General features: G+C 40.7%; 1 protein-coding gene across 2 annotated transcripts in view; it reads left to right on the top strand.

Annotated features, from left to right (window-relative positions):
• The window catches only part of foxn2a (forkhead box N2a), a 38523-nt gene extending 18196 nt beyond the window's left edge, over positions 1 to 20327 (top strand). For both annotated transcript variants that reach the window (XM_061910467.1, XM_061910466.1), the window contains exons 2-6: positions 6281 to 6858; positions 12786 to 12910; positions 13084 to 13133; positions 15717 to 15785; positions 17544 to 20327. In XM_061910467.1, the coding sequence (XP_061766451.1) occupies positions 6295 to 6858; positions 12786 to 12910; positions 13084 to 13133; positions 15717 to 15785; positions 17544 to 17971 (1236 nt within the window). In that variant the 5' untranslated portion in view covers positions 6281 to 6294 and the 3' untranslated portion in view covers positions 17972 to 20327. The remainder of the gene's footprint in view (positions 1 to 6280; positions 6859 to 12785; positions 12911 to 13083; positions 13134 to 15716; positions 15786 to 17543) is intronic.
• The last annotated feature ends 526 nt before the right edge of the window (positions 20328 to 20853 follow it).

Genomic DNA, 20853 nt, shown 5'->3' with positions numbered 1-20853 from the left:
AGAAAGCCAGTCTTTTACATTTTTTTTTTTAATGAAATGTAGATTTCAGATAAACAAACACACCTATTAATCAAACGTCACCAGTCACCAATTTTGCTGTGCCACACCTGTGCTTATGTGACTGTTGCCATGTTTGTCAGTGGAATGTTTTTCCAAACATAATCATGACATGAATGGAATGGAGATAACAATCTTAATTAGGGTGTTGATTTTCAATATGCATTATCAACTTTGTAGCTCCAGTTCCTTCAAATTTAGAGTCTATTCCGGGTTTTCCACTTGTAACCTGAGGCCCAATCCTCATTACTCTACAATTTATAAGTAGTGACATGCACTTCAAACATTTAGTTTTTCCAAAGTGATGGACTCGTTTTAGATAGAAATGTTGTTTTCGCAGAGAAAATTTTATTTTACTTCAAATGTCTCTCCGCATGCCACCCTCTCCATTTGAAAATACATCAAGTAGAAGCCTGTCATGTCAGGATGCAGTATCTTTTTTTTTTTCAGTTGTTTTTGTCTCTGCAGTTGAGATTTTCTTATAACACAAATGGACCTTTCTCTCGCATTGTGACTATTGCTCTAGTTTTGTGGGAGTTGGCATGATAAACTAATGATACTAATGATAAATATATAACCCATCTCACTGGTGTGCCTTTTATTTGTAGCTATGTCCTTCCTTAGAAGGAGTTGCCTCTTTTAGGACGTGCAAGATTTTTAGCCTCTTGCCTTTAGCCTGGATAACTTTCTGAATTTAGGGATTCTTTAACATGGAAGTCATTGTTGATTGTAGGACTAGTTTTAGGACGGGGTGGCGCAGTGGGAGAATGGCCGTGCGCAACCCGAGCGTCCCTGGTTCAATTCCCATCTAGTACCAACCTCGTCACATCCGTTGTGTCCTGAGCAAGACACTTCACCCTTGCTCCTGATGGGTGCTGGTTGGCGCCTTGCATGGCAGCTCCCTCCATCAGTGTGTGAATGTGTGTGTGAATGGGTAAATGTGGAAGTAGTGTCAAAGCGCTTTGAGTACCTTGAAGGTAGAAAAGCACTATACAAGTACAACCCATTTATCATTTATTTATTTTTCCCCCTGGAAACCCAATGAATTTAGCGTCTTTATAGCTAGTTTAGTAAGTCTCTTCAAAATCAAAAATTGTATCTAGATGCAAGCTAACAATATGCCATAAGATCCTAACAGAAGCACAATAAGTTGCTACTTGATGTGATTAGATTTTACATTTAAAATCATGTAAATATGTTAAAGTAGGATTTTTCATGTAAAATTACATATGTTGGGCATTGCATCTTCTAATATAGCATACTATTCATGTACCTGAAATACTTTTAAACCCCACACAATTAATACCATGAACAAATATTGACGTTTCTTTTTGTCTTTATTTTATTTTGTCATAATTTTTTTCAAACTCAAAAATTGATTTAAAAAAAACAACAAACAACAATATTTGAATAGATCATAATGGACTACCTTGCCCATGTTCATTATGTACATTTTTAAAATGAGTATTTCCCCTCTATTACCTGGCAACTGAAATGAAAAAATGCAGCTAAAAAAATAAGAGTATTGTCTGCATTGAATTAAAAAAAATTAAATATCAATTAGCCATCAATTTAATTACAGTTTTAATGCAATATCCCCTCCGCCCCCTCCACCATCTTGATCCAAGGGACAAGTGGTAGAAAATGGAATGATGGACGGACTCTCAAATCATTTATCACTTTGTTGTGTAATTTCTAGCTAAAATACACTAATTCAACAATGAAATAATTATTTGGTGGGGTACACCCAGAACTGGTCGCTAGCCAATCACATCTTTACAGTACAAACAACCATACTTTCTCACACCTACGGACAATTAAGACTCTCCAATGAACATTATTGGACTGTGATAGGAAGCTGTAGTACCCAAGAAAACATACACACCAATTGTGAGAACATGCAAAAGCTAGAGATGCCCAAACTTTCATTTGAAGTCATTGTGTGACCAACATGCAAACCACTAGGCGGCCAAATATAATTGATATGTATTTTTATATATAAAAAATGATTATTACTGTTATGTTTTTTTTTATCATTTTTTAATATTTATCCCTATTAGTTGATTATAAATAATTGCAACTCATGTTTTTTTCTTCATAATAACCTATTTTGTTAATCAATTCCTAGATTCTGACCAGAATTAACTACCCACTATAAAAATAACCCAGGGACAGTCAAATAGCAATCTCATCGCAGTGAAAACATCACATCCACTACAAGTGCCAGGCTAAATAAACCATGACTCAACCTGAAGCAAATTGGGATTTGTCTGCTATATGTTCCACCACCCCCACTGAAAGTTGAGTGGTAATTTAGTAAATGCACTAATGGCCGTCTTTTTCCCATCCTGTTTTCACTGGTCGACTTTGACAAACTGATTTTTGTGTCAATGAGTATGCCTTTATGTGCGTGTGGTGTGCGTACACTCCCGCTCCCATCTCTGGGCAAACACTCTTTAGTTTGACCCAATTCCTATCTTATCACAGAAATAAAAAGATACGCCTATCTGCCAGATTATATGTCCTTTTTAAATGTCCACATTTAATGCTTTGCTCAGAGGCATTTGATGTCCTCACTTGGGTGCTGCAGCATGCATTTCCATGGTGGCGGTATCAGCTAGCATGGATAACGTATTTCCCTACTCTCATTTGTGAGATTTCTGCTCTTAATTGAAGGGACAGCATGGTTGTCATGGTGACACCCAAGACTTAAAGCTTGTTGTGAGCTGAGCCAAAGAGTAATCTCTTTGTACACTTGGCCTCAACTGCATACAAGGCGTTTACTTGTTGTATTTGTGTGGGGGAAATGCATTCAACTTAAGATGTAAATAATGTAGGGCACAATAAGGAATAGTTCGAGGCAGGTAAAATACCCCATTGTCAGGCTAAACCTTACTTGTTCAAATGTGCTTTTGATAAAGCCCTGAACTAAACACATTTTTTTGCTGTCGCTGATGAAAGGCAATGAGCCGTGTCACTTCCTTCTCAGACCTTTTTACTGTTACACAGAACTGATGGAGCACTTTTAGAAACAAATCTGTCCATGGTTTAGTAAAAATGTGTAGTGGGCAGTTAAACTTTTTTACTTTCTCATGTGATTCACTAAGTTCTCAAACAGAAAGTTTAACATAACATGTCCACATAATGCAGCTGGGGCCATACCTACTCTTAGAAAAAAATATTTTCTGGGGCATATTTTGTGAAGTTTTCTTCTACTCCCTGACTGCTTACGTTTATCGTAAAAACTGAAAATCTGAAGTTAGCTTAGCAGATATGAAAAATGTGGTTGTCTTTATCTTTGATCAGCTGCTAAATCTTCACTTTTTTATACATTTGAAACACTTTTTTTTGTGGTCTATGTAACATTAAAATTAAGTTTTAAAGACCACCTTGAAGCTGCTTTCTGACAACCTCTTCATGATGTGCCGTTTTGTGGCTGGTCTTATTTACGCGTCTCCAATTTGACAACATCTGTCTCCTCTTTAGCAATCTTGTAGTTTTTAGCGCTGCCATATTGTGTCTACTAACAGATATCAGTGTTCCCCCCAGAAAATTTGTTAGTTAAGGTGGTGACTCTCCGGCGGGGTGATGATCGGTGTAACTCAGCCTGTCGCCATCACCATACCATATCAACTTTATTTATAAATTACGTCTCCACCTCGTCGCTGCCACCACAGCCTCGGGGGCAATAGACTACAGACTGTGGTGAAATAGGCTGGCTTCGTCGCGTGAAGAAGCCTATAACTTTTGGTTGTTTTCCGCTCCATTTGCTGAATGGCAATATACGATATATATCTTAATATTTTTTCCGTAAAGTAAAAACAAAACAGTCCTAGTTACTAAGTACGTCATTGTTATGACTTAGTCATTTACTAAGTCAAAAATAATGACAAAATAATGGCTTACTAAGTCAAAAAAATGACTTACAAAGTCAAATTAATGACTTATTGTACGTAAGCATTTGAAAAAAAAAAAGAGTTGAAAGTGGGGCCACATGCTGACATATGTTCAACTCATCATGTTTAATTTATTACAGCATTTGGGAAGCCTGTAGTTGATTTTTATTATGTAAATGTTATATTTTTATCAACATGTGATAGCAGGGATCCTGCCATTCAAAAATTCAAAAGCTGCTACATTACTAAAGATTAATGTAACTATAGCTGAAAAAATAGCACAATAGCAATAGGAGAGACTATTCATCTCTGAAGGCCATGGAGTTCATGTAGGCTTTATGATCCAGTTACATTATTATATAGACTATAAGAGACAGCTTCAGGAAAGTCTTCATTTAACATAATGTCCTTTTTTGCTGCTTTTGCACAGCTCAATCAACATAGAAAAAGGTAAAGTGAAATAATTTAGTTGTTTAATGTAGGTCAATAATTATTGTCTTTCTCTCAGACAGACAGGGCTTTGCTGTCCGTAACATGCACGCACGCACGCACACACACCGCACAGTGAACTAACGTTATGCTAAAAGCTAATTAGCCTACACTTCAGGGACTGCGAGCGAGCTGAGCTGCCGCTTATGTTTCTATAACGTCAACGGGCTCATAGTGATGTTACTAATAGTTGACTTGAATTTATTATCATTTGGGGAGAGTCCGCTGCATTATGCTCACTTGCTAAACACCTTTCTGCTTACCCCATCGTCTCTCCTCTCTGCCTGCCTGAGCACCGACGACATGCGCTCTGAATACGCACTGCTGATTGGCTGTTACATGTGCTCTGAATACGCACTGCTGATTGGCTGTTACATGTGCTCTGAATACTCACTGCTGATTGGCTGTTACCGCTCTGCGTGTAACCAATCAGATGGTTCTGTGGGTGCAGATACCAAATACACAAAAACCAATAGTTAAGAAAAGTCAGTTTTGCCTGGTAGGTCCCCTTTAAGCCAAACAACCCCGCTCTCAAACATTACAGTTGTATTTTTTAGTCCTTTTTTTTATATAACATTTTTAACATACAGTACATACTCACTGTATTATATTGAACCGTACTGTGCACGACGGGGCTGGCTCCCATTGTTTTATTTAATGTACTTGGCTGAAACCTAATTACATAAGCCTATGAAATGTCTTATAGTTGTTAGAGTACAGATGACTCTAAGGCCCGTGCATGTCTTAATCTTGAAAGTGAAAAATTGAGACTTAATTTCAGCATAATGGGGATCAGCCTGTAAGAGCCTTCCGTTGTAAGATGGAGACCGTCATCAGACCTGTATGGTTTCATGCTCATTTACACATAACAAGCAGGTCTAGCCTGAAATTAGGTGGGCGTCAATGAGTGGAGCCTTAAGTCCGCTCAGTTATTAGAGAGGATCTCCTTGAAAGTCCTTGGCTAAAGTCAAGATGTGGCTAGTTAAGGGGCTGGAGGAGACGGGTTTTGGAGAGGCCTGGGAAGTACAGCTGAGATGCACAAGCAAGACCACAGTCGTTTTGAGCTTTAATGAGAACTCAAAAAAACAATAAGACCACCTCTATGTGGGCACACTGGACAATATTAAAAAATTGTACATCGATGTACTGTGTCCAAATGTCATTTTTAAAACAGTCCTGTCCATACTTGCCAACTTTGAGACCTCCAAATTCGGGAGATAGATAGATAGATAGATAGATAGATAGATAGATGGATGGATGGATAATACTTTATTGATTCCTTCAGGATGAAGGGGGTTGGTGGTAGCGGGGGTGTATATTTGAGCATTCGGAAGAGTTAGTGCTGCAAAGGGTTCTGGGTATTTGTTCTGTTGTGTTTATATTTTGTTACGGTGCGGATGTTCTCCCAAAATGTGTTTGTCATTCTTGTATGGTGTGGGTTTACAGTGTGGCGCCTATTTGTAACAGTGTTAAAGTTGTTTATATGGCCACCCTCAGTGTGACCTGTATGGCTATTTACCAAGTATGACTTGCATTCACTTGTGTGTGTCTGTTAAAGCCGCATATATTATGTGACTGGGCCGACATGCTGTTTGTATGGAGGAAAAGCGGACGTGACAACAGGTTGTAGAGGACGCTAAAGGCAGTCCTCTACAACCTGCTTTCAAGGCACTCCCCTAATATTGTTGTTGGGGTGGAAATCGGGAGAAATTCGGGAGCATGGTTGCCCTGGGAGATTTTCGGGAGGGGCACTGAAATTCAGGACGGTTGGCAAGTATAGTCCTGTCACACACTACTGATAAAATGTTTAACATAGGTCTTGTTCTCTTTCTCTTCAGATCTCTTTGATTTAATGGGTCCAATCATTGGGATGTCACCAGACAAGAAAACGGAAATTCCGGATATGCAAGAGGAGCGGACATGGCTTCGAGGTGTTTGCAGTGTGGGAACGCTGCCAGAAGCGGAGTGCGCTGCCAGTCCACTTGCGACCAATGTTGATCGGACTGGAGGTGCCGAAGATGAAGAACTCACAAACCTCAACTGGCTCCATGAGAACCTACTTCAGAACTTCACTCTGGGTGGTCCTGAAGCTCAGCCCAGTGGCAGCCCCCTCTTTGATATTGAGGGAGACAATGGCTCCAACCAGGGACCCTCGTCTTCGTCCACAGCCTCAACTCACAGTAGGGGCAGGGAGCGGGACTCCTTGAAGTCGAAGCCACCTTTCTCGTTTTCGCTCCTCATCTACATGGCCATCGAGCAGTCCCCTAGCAAATCTTTACCAGTCAAAGAAATCTACGGCTGGATTCTTGAGCACTTCCCTTACTTCTCCAATGCTCCCACTGGATGGAAGAACTCTGTGCGTCACAATCTCTCCCTGAATAAATGCTTCCGCAAAGTCGACAGGAGTTTAGGAAAGGTATGTTATTAAACTGCTTCCTGTCTTCTTCACACAAATCATAAGTCAACTATACCTTTGTTAAATTACGCTGTATTAAAATTTTCACGAGCAAATTTTTTGCAAATCCCTAAACAGTGTAACTCCCTTGACCGTGTCAAGGACTGCCACACAATGGTTAAGTCTTCTGCTGTAATAAGACTTGGATTCAGTCCAGGTCACAGAGGAAATGCAAACAAAGCACATTTGCATATAATTTCTATGTGTAAAGTCGTGGAACTGTACACCAAGATCAAGTAATATGATACATTTCTTCTCATTTAAACATATTATAAAGCTGTTATAAAGCATGTAATTAATAGTCCTAGAGAACAGAGGCTTTAGTCTGAATTTTATTCTAATTACACTATTATTTGCAGAGATTCTGTTCTGTGTTTGGTTAGCGCATTTTCCAATGAGCCTCATAGATCATAGGTTGATGACTGCTCTGAAAATAACTAATCATAGCGCAAATATGTCAAAAATGTTTTTGTCTTAAATCATTGTTTCTTAACCATAAGAAAAGCCACCAAGAAGGGCCGCCAAAAAATTTCTGTTTCTCAGCTGTGGTCAGTCTGGGCTGGAGCGGTACATTGATATATTTGATACACTTTTAGATGTGGCAATAATGACAATCTCAAACAGAAGAAGTCTGATCCAAAGTCAGGCAAGTTTCTTCATCGTAAATGTTATGCCTAAAGTGGCAAAGCTCTATTTCCATTTGCACTTTAATTGCATTGACTGTTTACTTAGAAAACATAGTCATTAATAGTTTAGTGTATTTATTTTAGCACAGCATAATTATCTGTAAATGTATTTTTTGTCAGTTATTTGAGTGCCTTCTAATGAAAAATATTCAGTTAGTACTTATTTTTCTAATAAGCCTGACCTAAGCCTAAGGTTTATGTGTCTTTAAGAGTCTTTATGATTAATGAATTGTTTCATATTATTTGAAAACGTTGTACACTGTAAATAGGTTAGATATAATTATTGAGTATGATTAAAATCAAAAGGAGTAAGATTACTAATGTGATTACAGTGTTACTCTTAAAGTGGGCCCCAGCCCCCTTTTATAGTGAAAAAGTGTGGCCCGAAGGTCAAAAAGGTTAAGAAACCCTGTCTTAAATCAAATGGCGAAGTGGAAAATAGGCCTAACACTAACCCTTGGGGTACACCACAGGGTATGAGTGTGCAAGTATAGCTATGGTTTGTAATGGAAACACAATTCATGTCATGTAATTGTGATTTTAAATATTGTACTACTGTTAATGTACTATTTCAGTACCGGTAATAGTAGTCATCCATTGGTTCTGGAGGATCATGGGCTTATACCCTTGACAGTCAGTTGTGCTTGTGTTGTGTCAACGCTAGGAAGCGGCGCTTGAGTTTCCTTTCCGGGGCAAAAGTTTTGGGGGATTTTGTTTGTTGCCCATGCAGCGGATTCCCTCTCTCCACGTCACCAAAAGGGAAATAGATCTGACCAATCTAAGTCTATGAACACAAACTGATGAAGCCTACTCGGATGAGCGGCGACACGTCTTCTAAGACAAACCAAACAGTCCAGTTGCGATCGATTGAATACCCTGAGAGGACAATGACCTGGATGTATGAGAACATTCATAGACATACTCCAAGGGAAGGGCAGGAGCTGATACAACTTGGCATCACTGCAAACTCTCTTTAGGGACTCCTTTTGATTTATACTTGGGTTTTCTCTTATGGCCTTACCCATGAATGGGTATGCCGCAAGGCAGCGGAGGTTTGGAATCAGGTGAGCTGCTATCTAAGGCTGTCAAATTCCACCTACCTGACTGGCTACCAAGCCAGTATGGGCTGGAATGGTGAGTTCCAGGGTGTATCCACACGCCAGTGGGACTGCACAATGCACCTCTGGGGCTCCAGCTGCTCCAGAATCCCCCATATCTTAGCCTGGATCTGTAGGAATCCAGTTACCATGTTGTGCCCTGAGGAGGCAATATGACGGTCTTGGTGTAGGGCAGGGGTTGGCAACCTTTACCACTGAAAGAGCCATTTTGACCCGTTTCACAAAATAAAGAAGACAATGGGAGCCGCAACCATTCTCGCGAATATCTGCTGATGGTCACCCAGATAACAATACTAAGGGCGTGCTATGAAGCCATTGCCTTTGACGCCTTCTACAACATGTACAAACAGCTTGCCAGCACTGTAACATGTTGTATGTGGCTTATATAAATATAATTCAATTCAATTCAATTCCGCAGATACACGTACACGACTGCAAGGCATAGTTGTTCAACAGCCATACAGGTCACACTGAAGGTTGTGATATTAACAACTTTAATAATCTTACTCATATGCAACACACCAAACAAAAATGACAAACACATTTCGGGAGAACATCCTCACAGTAACACAACATAAACAAACATAACAAACACCCAGAATCCTTCGCATCCATTATTATTACTGGCTATATTATACACCCCGTTAGTGCTAAACCCCCCCCCCTCTCCGTGCGTCGGTTGAGGTGGGCGGGTTTGGGGGCGCGGGGGTGTATAATATAGCCAGTAAGAGTCATATATGCAAAGGATTCTGGGTATTTATAGGGGTGGGACCTAATAAGTTTACTTCTTCCCACTCCCTTTTGAGCCAATCTTGACATCTACAAAAGATTAGTCACATGTAATGTTTTCAATGTAGATGTAAAAATAATGTATTTATATATTTCTTTTGTATTTTATGTCATTCTCTTGTTTTGTTTGCATGGCTCAAAATAAACCATTCATTCATTCATTATTTGTTATGTTGTGTTACTGTGAGGATGTTCTCCCGAAACGTGTTCGTCATTCTTGTTTGGTGTGGGTTCACAGTGTCGCGCATATTAGTAAGAGTGTTAAAGTTGTTTATATCACAACCTTAAGTGTAACCTGTATGGCTGTTGACTAAGTATGCCTTGCAATCTCGTACGTGTGACGATAGAAGCAGCGAAATACATGCGTCCGGTCGGCACGCAGATAGCATGGTGTAAAGGCGGGCGCTATGACATGTTGTATAGGACGTTAAAAGTAAAGCCATCACGGCACACCCTCAATATTGTATTCCGAGTGAAAATTTGAGAATGTTAGCCCCGGGTGATGTCCGGGAAAGGCACCAAAATCCGGAAACCCCCCGAAACAATCGGGGGGGTCGGCGATTATGCAGCTGAGCCACATCAGCGTGGCCAAAGAGCCGCATGCGGCTCCGGAGCCGCGGGTTGCCGACCCCTGGTGTAGGGGAAGCTTTAACAAGCAGGGAGGACTTACACATTTTGTCCCACTTTTCGTCCTGAGACTAGCCCACTACCGTAGTTGAACGCTATAAAAAGTAAAAGCTTTCACAATTTTAGGACAGCTACAGTAATGAATCGCACCTAACACCCTATGTTTTTACACGCCACACCGTACCGGTAATACGAACTGAATTATCTTAGCCTGCTTGAAACATTGACTGGTTTGGAGTTGTTATAAAACTGTTGTGGTCTTACTTTGTGTTGTGATTGGTTTAAAAAAATGTCTGATTGAAACTAACTTTAAAACTGCAAGCATGCGATAAAACCATACCTTTTTCAGCTAAGCATTTGTTGTTTTCAAGGATGCAGATGACAGTTTGATTTACAGAAGTGCTGCTCAGTCTCTGATGGCACCACTTAATCAGGAAGTTTCCCAGACTATAATCTTAAGTAAAACCCTCCGTATTAACAATACTGTATGTGTGAAAAATCATAATGCAAACATTGTATTTACTATTACTGTTGTTTGTGATTGTTTAAAAAAGATGCATAAACACATGGAAAGTAAATGCTCAAATGTCACATAGTTTGACTTTGTCTATAAAATGGTTTTCAGCATATCATATGCGGAACACAATAGTAGCCATATTGAGCTTCATTATGATTTTGGAGTAGTGACCGGTAGAGCCCGTGGTGCCAGGACTGCGCCTGGCTACATCCTGATATTATTTAACCACGGGAGGGGATGATGGGTGTTAGCACTCTGTGAGTAGCAATACGGACTAGCGCAAGTCACTCAGCATGCAGGTACACAGCGTGAGCACTTCGTCTGCTGAGAGACCAGCGCCAGTTTCACATGACACTGGCTGGTGGTTTCCGTTGCCATGGAGACATTTCCTTCTTCCTGCATCAGGGACGGGCTGGTAATGTGAGTCAAGGTTATTCTCCACCCTCCCTCCCTCAGACTGGGCAAGAATACACCGCCATCAGATAATGTGACGGTTAACACACTCCCGCACACATCACCAACAGACAGATTCATCGCTCACACAAGAGCAGTTAACTCCTTATGCCAAGCATGTGGAGGAATTCGGATACATTTGCTGTCTTCTGAAAGCGGAAATGCTGTTAAAGGAGGCAATTGATGTGTTTGCAATGGGAATTTCACAGGCTTGTATTGCTTTAGAGGGATTCCGTCAGCTTGTAACATCTTGCCTTCTTCAAGGAAGAGTTTGTCTTGGATGATAGAAGACATCAGATTCATAAATGTGATCTCATTATAATGTTGTATATATTTAAATAAATGACACAACTTTCTGGGCCACTAGGTTGCATTATAATGCTGGTTGCATTGATCTTTAAAAGACTGTGAGGAAGTAGGGAATATCCTACTTAAAGCTACTCAAACCTCAATGGGTTGAAGACAAAATCATGGCTAATGACCACAATAATCATGTTGTTTAGGACCTGAGGTGCACAGCATGAGCATTCTTCACTTTTTCTGCAATATGCATTTATAAAACTAACTATACATTTATATAACCAGCATTCACTGTAGTCTGGAAGAAATCATCTCTCAGTGCAACAACTGACAATGTAACATTTTCCTAAATAGGAAATGTCTCATGTTAGACTCCTGTTTACATTTTTGTAAATAAGAAGTAATTTTCAAGGACTTTAAACTATTTAAAAAGAGATTTTTGTAAGCCCTACTAAAAACACATTGTTGTCTGTCTGGGTCTTTTTGTGTCTTTAGTTTGTTAATGCCTATCTCTAACAATGTGTCAGGTGGGTTGGTCAAAGACAAGCGATTGTGCACCCTATCCACTTTTTCCAGTAGTGCCCGAGCCAATTGTTGGGCCACAAGCGCTTCTTAGAGAGCGGCAAAAAAAATATCTGTTTCTCAGCTATGGTCCATATGGCCTGCAACAGTACTCCATTGTAATACACTTTTCCACCACTTGATGACAATCTTAAACATACAAAAGAAGTCTTGAGCTAAAGTCATAGAGAAAATTCTTAAGGGCAAAAATTTTGACTGAAGATGTATTTTCATTTGCACTTACATTTTATTGACAGTTTTTTTTTAAGACACATATATATTATTCTTATTATTATGTATTATCAAATTAGTTAGAATTTATACTTTCAACACTGCGTAATTTTATGTAAATGTATTTTTTATTAGTTTATATGAGTCTCTAGTTTTGCAGTTTCGTAGCATTTATTTTGGTAATCAGCCTGACATAAGCCTTGATAAAAATCTTTGTAATTAACACATGGTCTCATATTATTTTGCAAGGTTATGAATTGTAAGTTGGTTAGATATATTTATTGAATATAATTAAAATCAAGAGTAAGTTGACTAATTTTGTGTTTATATTTAAGTGGGCCACATACATCTCTCTAATGGGGAAAAGTACTTTGTCGAGGTCAAAAAGGTTAAGAACCCCTGCGGTAGAGGACACAGATGCTAAAAACACTAGCATAGCTATAAGAGCTTCAGTGTAGCATTAAACTTTTTCTGTTTATGACATCATAAAACCCCTAACTTAAAACTTGATAAACAAGTAAGAGAGGGGATAGATTTTGTGGTAACATTTATCCTCATTTGAATCATAACAGTCTGATGTCTGACTCTTCACTCTCTTTCCCACAGGCTAACGGAAAAGGTTCTCTCTGGTGCGTCGACCCGGCATATCGCCCCAACCTGATCCAAGCCCTTAAGAAGCAGCACTTTCCTGCCGCACATGCCTTTTGTACACCACCCGCCTCCCCGCCCAGGTGACCCCTTCTTCAATGCACCGCAGTCAAAAAAAAATCATGACAGGATGTGACTATGCGGGAATTTGTTCTCAAATCAGAGCATCGCTCTCAGTAAAAAAAAATAAAATAACATTTTCATTCTTTAAAAGCACAAAGTATGATGCTTCATGTTTTTTTTCTCTCTCTTGCAGTGCCTCCTCACCTCCTCGTCATCTTTTTTTACAAGGCTGCTCATTTAAAGGTGAGGCAGAGCTCTGGCCCCTTGTATTGTAGATACATGCGCTGTGACATTGTGCTTCAGTTTTCTAGCGTATGTTTGTGATTGTACAGCAGTTGTGTTGCTTTCGTGCATTTCAGTCACAGAACATCCTGCATTTGTCATGTTTTCTAAGTTTGATTTATTACTTTCAAGTCATCGATGCCTCGTGGACCATTCGATGTCTCAGCTATGTCTCACCTCCTCTCCCTGCCTCTTAGATTTGTAACCTTGACAACAGGCAGAGGTTCCGCTGGTGCTGAGTGTGGAGCACTCAGTCTGGCTGTAATCATTAATAATTTAGAGCCATGAGGCTTTTAGACACTTTGTCAGGTTTGAAAAGATTGGATGCGTTTTCCATATCAGTGGCAGGAATTAATCTTCTAGTTTGTTTTGATGAATCTCCGTTGTGTCCATTCCATTGCATAGGCATTCTTCGAGTCACTGTGGCTTTGTTTCCACCAAGTGGTGCAATTCTGGTCTGCTGGTCTTAGTGCTGTAATCCCTAATTTCGTTTGCTTTTTTACTATGGGGCGCGCGGGCAGGATGCGATAGCTTCATTGGCTCTGTATAGTATGGCACAGCGTATACTGCCGAAGAATTACAACAAGCTGTTTTCTGTGTCTGTAGCTTTAATGCTAATGAGCTGTCCATGCCTGTCACCAACAGAGTGTGTGACTCCAAGACACACTTTTTTTTTTGTCGGTAATCAGTTCCAAAAGATCTGACAAAAATAGAAACTTCTGATAATCAAACAATTTTTTTCCATTACAATATTATACACATCAGATTGATTCCAGACACACAAAAATAATGACACAAAAAACATTTTATAGGGAATGATTATAGTTTGACTTTTTGATTTATTGATTGATTCTTTTATTAGTAGATTGGACAGTTCAGTACATATTCTGTACAATTGACCACTAAATGGTAACACCCGAATAAGTTTTTCAACTTGTTTAAGTCGGGGTCCATGTTAATCAATTCATGACATTTCTAAATACATAAAAATGACACACTACTTTTACGTTTATTGAATTAAGCAAAGAGGGTACAGCTACACGAACGCCACTGTCGTACTTTGCTATGAGTTTTTCTTAAATTCAGTAGTGTTTTTTACCTTCTTTCTTACCATGGAGGATTATTTTGCCTCCGTGTTCAATAAAATAAAATAAGCACAGAGCCTGAGTCCGTAGCGCGTTGAAATCGGGCAAATGGAATAGTTTATCTACAAAGTTTGGCTGTATTATAACCTAAATGGTATACGAGGAAAATATTGGATGTACAAATTTGATGCACCATATTAGGGATGGGCAGTAAATGGTAATAATGATAACCGTGATAAAACTCCAGACAGTCAAAATTACTATTCAAAAAAAAAAAAGTGCCCTAGTGTGTGAATGTGAGTGTGAATGTTGTCTATCTGTGTTGGCCCTGTGATAAGGTGGCGACTTGTCCAGAGTGTACTCCGCCTTCCGCCCGAATGCAGCTGAGATAGGCTCCAGCACCCCCCGCAACCCCAAAAGGGACAAGCGGTAGAAAATGGATGGATGGAGGGTGATTGATAACTGCACTTTGATTAACTCACGGACTGACTGGCGCCAGCTCGCGAGCTTACATGAAAACAAGAGACATTATTGTATTTCCCCATTAAGAAACAACATACCCCAATCTAAACGTATATATAAACATATTGCTGTCTGACCAGGCAAGCTATTCAGTTGTGCACATTGAACCTACAAGCTGTGCTCTCTTAGAACAAAGTGATTGTTCTATGCTCCGAGGAATACGAGACTCAGGTGTTTTTAGGATTGCTGAACGGAGTAGGACGCCACAACGCAATACTGATAAATACTAAAAAAAAAATGTGTCCTAGATTTTCTTCTTCATGCAATTTTCATTTAAATACATCTTGATATTCTCCAGTACAAAACAATGTTTAAAAAAAATAAAGCTTAGCCATTCAAATAGATACATACTAAGACTACAACACTATCAGTTAAGTGCCATTAAGACAGATAAATACTAAGACTAAAACATTATCAGTGAAGCACATGTTGTGTGTACACTACTAAACCTCACTCCCACCCATCCCAAGCGTTTAGCTCGATGCTCAGCACGCTCGCCTCTCATGCGGACGACCAGGGTCCGCATCCCTGTGCGGAATGGGATAAAGGCAGGTGGCCGAACCACCTGGGTTAGACCCAGGGCAGGCTCATTTAGCCTTGGGCGGATGACGAGTAGTCTTTTCTTTATGACATCATGGAAACTTTAAAAGAAACCACTTTGATAAATAAATCAAAAGTGAGGGAGATGGTTGATTTTGCTTATCTCCGGTGGTCATTAGCAGGCTCTTAAAACCCAATTCATCATTAAAAAGTACATTTTGCTTAAGAGGCATCCTTTAAGATCCAGCACAACTTCATACAATACATTTGGAAAAGAAAACAAACCAAAAAAACATCCCATACCAAACTGTGCTGCTTGGCAGAGCAATGTTGGTCTTGTTGGATCCACCTCTCCCACCTTAGGACTGACCACCATGCATGTTCTCTCCTCTTCCAGAATCTGATATTGATGCTGCCACTGCCATGATGCTCTTAAACTCTGCCCCAGGGCACCACGTTGACCCATGTAAGAGAATCCAGCAGCAGCCATTCTATCACTCTCTTACATACCGACCACCCCATTGCTTAAATGTTTTCATTTTATTTGCTGACATCTTGACACACCTCATCTGTGTTCATGTTGTAATTTGATGTGCTTGGTTCCTATTCAGGGGGAATTTCCGAACCTTTTGCGTGGCTAATAATATATACAGTATGACCGCAACTTACAAGCTTAATTGGTTTTGTGATGTAGGTTTCAACTCAAAACACTTGAATCAGCGTCTCCCAATGAAATGAACTGAAATCAATTTAATTGGTGCTTGCCCCCCTCCCAAAACAGCACAATTTTAACATGAAACATGCCTTTTTAAAAGAAAATCAAACTTTAACACAAAAATATTGTATAAAAACAAGACAATAGAAGTGAATTATATTTATATAGCGCTTTTTCTCTAGTGACTCAAAGCGCTTTACATCGTGAAACCCAATATCTAAGTTACATTTAAACCAGTGTGGGTGGCACTGGGAGCAGGTGTGTAAAGTGTCTTGCCGGAGGACACAACGGCAGTGACTAGGATGGCGGAAGCGGGAATCGAACCTGCAACCCTCAAGTTGCTGGCACGGCCACTCTACCAACCGAGCTATGCCGCCCCAATAGAATGTACTACTAACAACTACAGTAGCATTCTGAAGTAATGTAATAATGATATACTACATCTAACTTGGAGAGTGGAGTTTAACGGTATGTCCTTCTATCTGGTTCTCCGTCAAACAGACCATCAGCAGCATTTCCATATTTTCCTGGATGAATCAAATGCCCGCTGTTTAATTGTTATTAAAACATTATGGGGTGCCGTTAGACTCATTCTGCTTCAGTATAGTGCAGACTATCAATGATACACCTAATTTGCTTTGCCACACATGTTTCTGATGATTTATTTCTTTAATTCAATGACTATCATCCACTTCTTTTCAGTACTGTTCTTTACATTCATTTTTTTCCTTCCCATGATTGGTAAATAAAGTTATGTCCATCTCTAGCTATAAGCTAATGCTAGCGGGTAAACCAGATGTTTTGGTGGGCTTTCACAAGGTTCACTGTGACATTCGCCACACCTATGGCGGAGATGCTTGTCACTCAGATTTCCACCTGTAATTAAAAGCATAACAATTAACTGAGAGACAGCGCTTGTCTCAAAACGCTCTTAAATTGGGACACTCTTTAATTGAGATAACACTTTATACTCAGAGACTATGTATATCGATATCAATATTACTAATACAATTATCAATGGAGTTATTACTAGAACTAAGCACGGGCATAAAAATCTTTTAGTTGATGGTTACAAATTTGGACAATGAATTGTGTCCAAAAGCAATTGAGTCCAAATGAATGCAACCAGCAGAGGTGCTGTTATTTTTGGAAAGAACCACAACATGACTTCCATTTTGGCAGCCTCACCACAGACATTGAAACAGGAGTTCAGGACAGACAAAATAATAAAACCAATATATTAATTGAATCTCTTTAGTGATTTAGGGCTATATAAGTAAACATTGATTGATTGATTGATTTTCATTCTCACCATGGTAACAATAAAATGAAGTGCAATCCATCAGTACAATACAAATAAAAATTACTAAATTGTATAATAGTCAAGAAAACACTCTCTCTCACACACACACCAACAATGTTCTTCATAGATCCCTAGTAATCCGAGTTAAGGGTTCTCCTGTATTGGACTCTGTGCTCATTATGCTTTGCTCTCTCTGCTCTCGGCAGGCAATTCTGACGGCCCTCTGGACCTCTCCAGACCTGACTCGGTCCTGGTGAGCAGCGATCCAAAGCAGGACCACAACTACAGCAGCGTCGCCCTGCAGCGCTGCTCCTCCCGTTCCTCCTCCTCCTCCTCCCTGTCCTCCTTGGACGAAGGCGGCTGCGACCGCCGGCAGTCCCACCGCGCCGGCAGCGAGGGCTTCCACAGCGACGAGGACTCCGATCTCTGGGACGAGAGGGGCGCCAACCTAACGCAGCGTCGTCCGCCCGCCATCAAGTGGCCTGTCAGCAAAAGAGCGCGACGCGAGGTCAAGCCGGAGCTGGATGAGGAGCTTAAGGAGGCCGCAGGCTCCTTGCTGCACCTCGCCGGTATACGCAGCTGCACGGAGGGCTCCAAACGAAACGTCAAGAGCACAAAACTTCACAGGAAATAAGGATCCCCAGTTGTTAGACTCCGGGCCCTGCGAACCCTCACCTCTGACCCCCCCCCGCCACTTCCCAGTCGTGTGTCTCGGTGTGCCTCCTTCTCCTTATCTTATCGTACATCGCCCATTTTGAGCCTCCCCTTTTCTTTTGGTGTTTGTTCGGGATATCTCTGTCCAGCAAAACAAATGGCAATAGTATTGTTCACACAGGAGAACAAAGCCATAAAGAGACCTTCGTAACTCGGGGGCGGTCACAGCATACGGGGGCGGACGTCTGGGTCACGGAGACGGGGAACCAAAATCGGAATAGACGATGGCAACTCAAGATGTTCTTTTTCCTCATGACAGGTGGGAAAAGCCACAGGTTTTTTTGTTGTTTTTTTTCTAACTCAATGCGTTTGCATGCTTCCTCCTCAAACCTGTATCCTCTTCCAAGTGAATCTGTATGGAGCGAACAAGCGCATGTTTGGAACAGACACAATCTAACCTCCCGGTGTTACAAGTTCTCCCTCTTTTTGTGCTAAAGAAAAGAAAAAAAGACGGCGCGGTTTTAACACAACTTGTGCTCTACACCTCCTCTTGTGAGAGAAATGCAATAATGAATCCACATCCTTAACTTTTTCACATCATTTATTATGGGACCCTTTTACCATCAGAGACGCTCGTTCAACTACATTGACGCGAATGAAAGTGTTATTGTCTTGTTATGCCATGGACATCCATTTTAGGATTAGCAAGATGTGGGAAAGCAGAAGTATTAATCTGCCACTGCCAAATTTAACTTGCAGACTTTGCTTCGCCGCTTTGCTCTGTTTTTGAGAATCGTCCTGTCAATCACTTTCATCCACCAAGTGTGTTTTGTTTGCATCATAGGATGTCCTCCGTGGCTTTTATTTGTTCCGGTGTTCTTTTGAAGTGTGTTTACGCCACATCTTGCGGACAAAAAGAAGCCCTGCTGCTCCACTCGTCATGCATGTTAGATAACCACTGGCTCTCGCTGCATTGTGTCTGGTTCAGGAGAGATCGCAGGAGAGCTACTCCAAAACATAACTGGAATCCATATGATGACGAGTGCTGCTCTCTTGAAAGGCCCCCGCTTCCGGTGGGCCGCTTGCTCTTCCTCCTTAGAACAAAATAAGGAAGCCCGAAACTCTTCTCTCAAGCTGTGAAATGTGGTGCGGGAAGTTGCAAGCCACATTTCTCATTGGGGCTTTAAAACGACAAACAAAACGTGCCACAGGCTGCATTGCATGGTCCGTGCCAAACATTTTAATCGTGCCACTCATGTAAAACTGCAACTTAGTATGCCAGATGTCACACAAAAAAAAAAAAAAATTGAGTAGTTTTGACTTCCTTGTTTTGTTTTGGGTGTGTTTTTTTTCTTTTCTTGTAATCCCCTTAAACAGGAAATGCTCGCAGACTCTGGACAGTGTAGCGACGAAACCAATCTTTTTGATGTATTTTACTTCTGAATTGCTCCCGGCAGATTAAGCTACAGTAATTCTGGCATACACTGGTCTTATTTAGCTGTGAAAGAAGAACAAATCGATTGTTCCTGACCTTATTTATGACATTAATTTATGGATGGGAGAGACGAGGCGCATTTAATTTCTTTTTTCGTTCTTACATTAACTCCTCATGAGAACTCTTTTGTCCTGTTCTTGGTTTATTTCGCAGCAATACACCCATTCACCCTCTTTTACTGTGTTATATTAAGTATTTTTTGCCAATTGTCTATAGAGCGGGTGTTTTATTTCTGCAATTTAACTCTGACTGCCAGATTTTCTTTGCTTTGTTGTTAAGCTGGATATAAAAGAAGCATTTTTTAATCATGCTGCCAAACTTGATTTCCCCACCGAATGAATCAATTTACATTTATATGTACATGTTCAGATATTTTGGACTGCCACTCATAAGTCATGCTTCCAGGTATTGTGACTGCCACTGGAAAGTGGAGCAGAATGACCCACGCAGTCCCTCAGGCTGCTGCTCCTGTGTTGTTGCAGGCCGACAGTCCATAATACACACAGACTTTGTGTAGCACTTGTCTAAGAAAGGTTATGTCGCTCTCAGATGTAAGTCTCCCCACAAGACAACACCTCCCCGGTTGCTTATCGGCTTTTATTGAATGCTCATGTTGTTCCTCAGAATTATGTTGCAGCTGTTGCATTGAAGAAGAAAAAAAAGCAAAACAGAAAACTGCCAGCCCACTTTGGTTTGCTAACGAACCAACACACCGTTTTGGTTTTTGTACGCTAACCTCTGTTGATAAAATGTTTATAAGATTTATTTTCGCCAAAGATATGCAATTGCATTATATATGGTATTACAAAAATATTAATAAAAACCTGTTCTTGTTACCACAGTAAGCATCTTTTCTGTTTTCTCAACATCGCCTCCTGCTTTGAGCGCTATTTAGCTAATCATAGCCTATTCTTCACTTTTAACCACCCATTCATGCGGCGGCCTTCTCAGTTTTCACACGAGCATGTCACAGCTGGCAAATATTTCCCACCAAGTCCGGCTGTTGAGTTGTGTTTTGACTGCTCAAACTGTGCACGCCGCGCCACGTGTGACACTGCCTCCCTTCTTCCTTCTTCTCTTCCAACATGGCAGGCGGCCACACTTGCACCTTTTTTAAGATGGGGCGGGCGGGCCCGCGACGGATGCGGCATCCTTACCGCGCTCCTTGCTGTGAGTTAATTTGTCACAGAGGGCCGAGGGACGAACGCGGCGTTGTGACCCTGAACAAGAGCGTGTGTGACCAGCCTCAGGCCCCATTGGCGCTGCACTATTGTTCAATAGAGTCCTGTGTGTGCAGACTGGAAGTAGAAGGGGCGGGGGCTTCTCCCTGCTGACTGCCTCAATTCAGCTGGAAATCAGAGCAGCAT

The sequence above is a fragment of the Nerophis ophidion genome, linkage group LG09 (genome assembly GCF_033978795.1).
Source record: "Nerophis ophidion isolate RoL-2023_Sa linkage group LG09, RoL_Noph_v1.0, whole genome shotgun sequence".
Taxonomy (NCBI): domain Eukaryota; kingdom Metazoa; phylum Chordata; class Actinopteri; order Syngnathiformes; family Syngnathidae; genus Nerophis; species Nerophis ophidion.
This window is presented reverse-complemented; position numbering and strand designations above follow the sequence as displayed.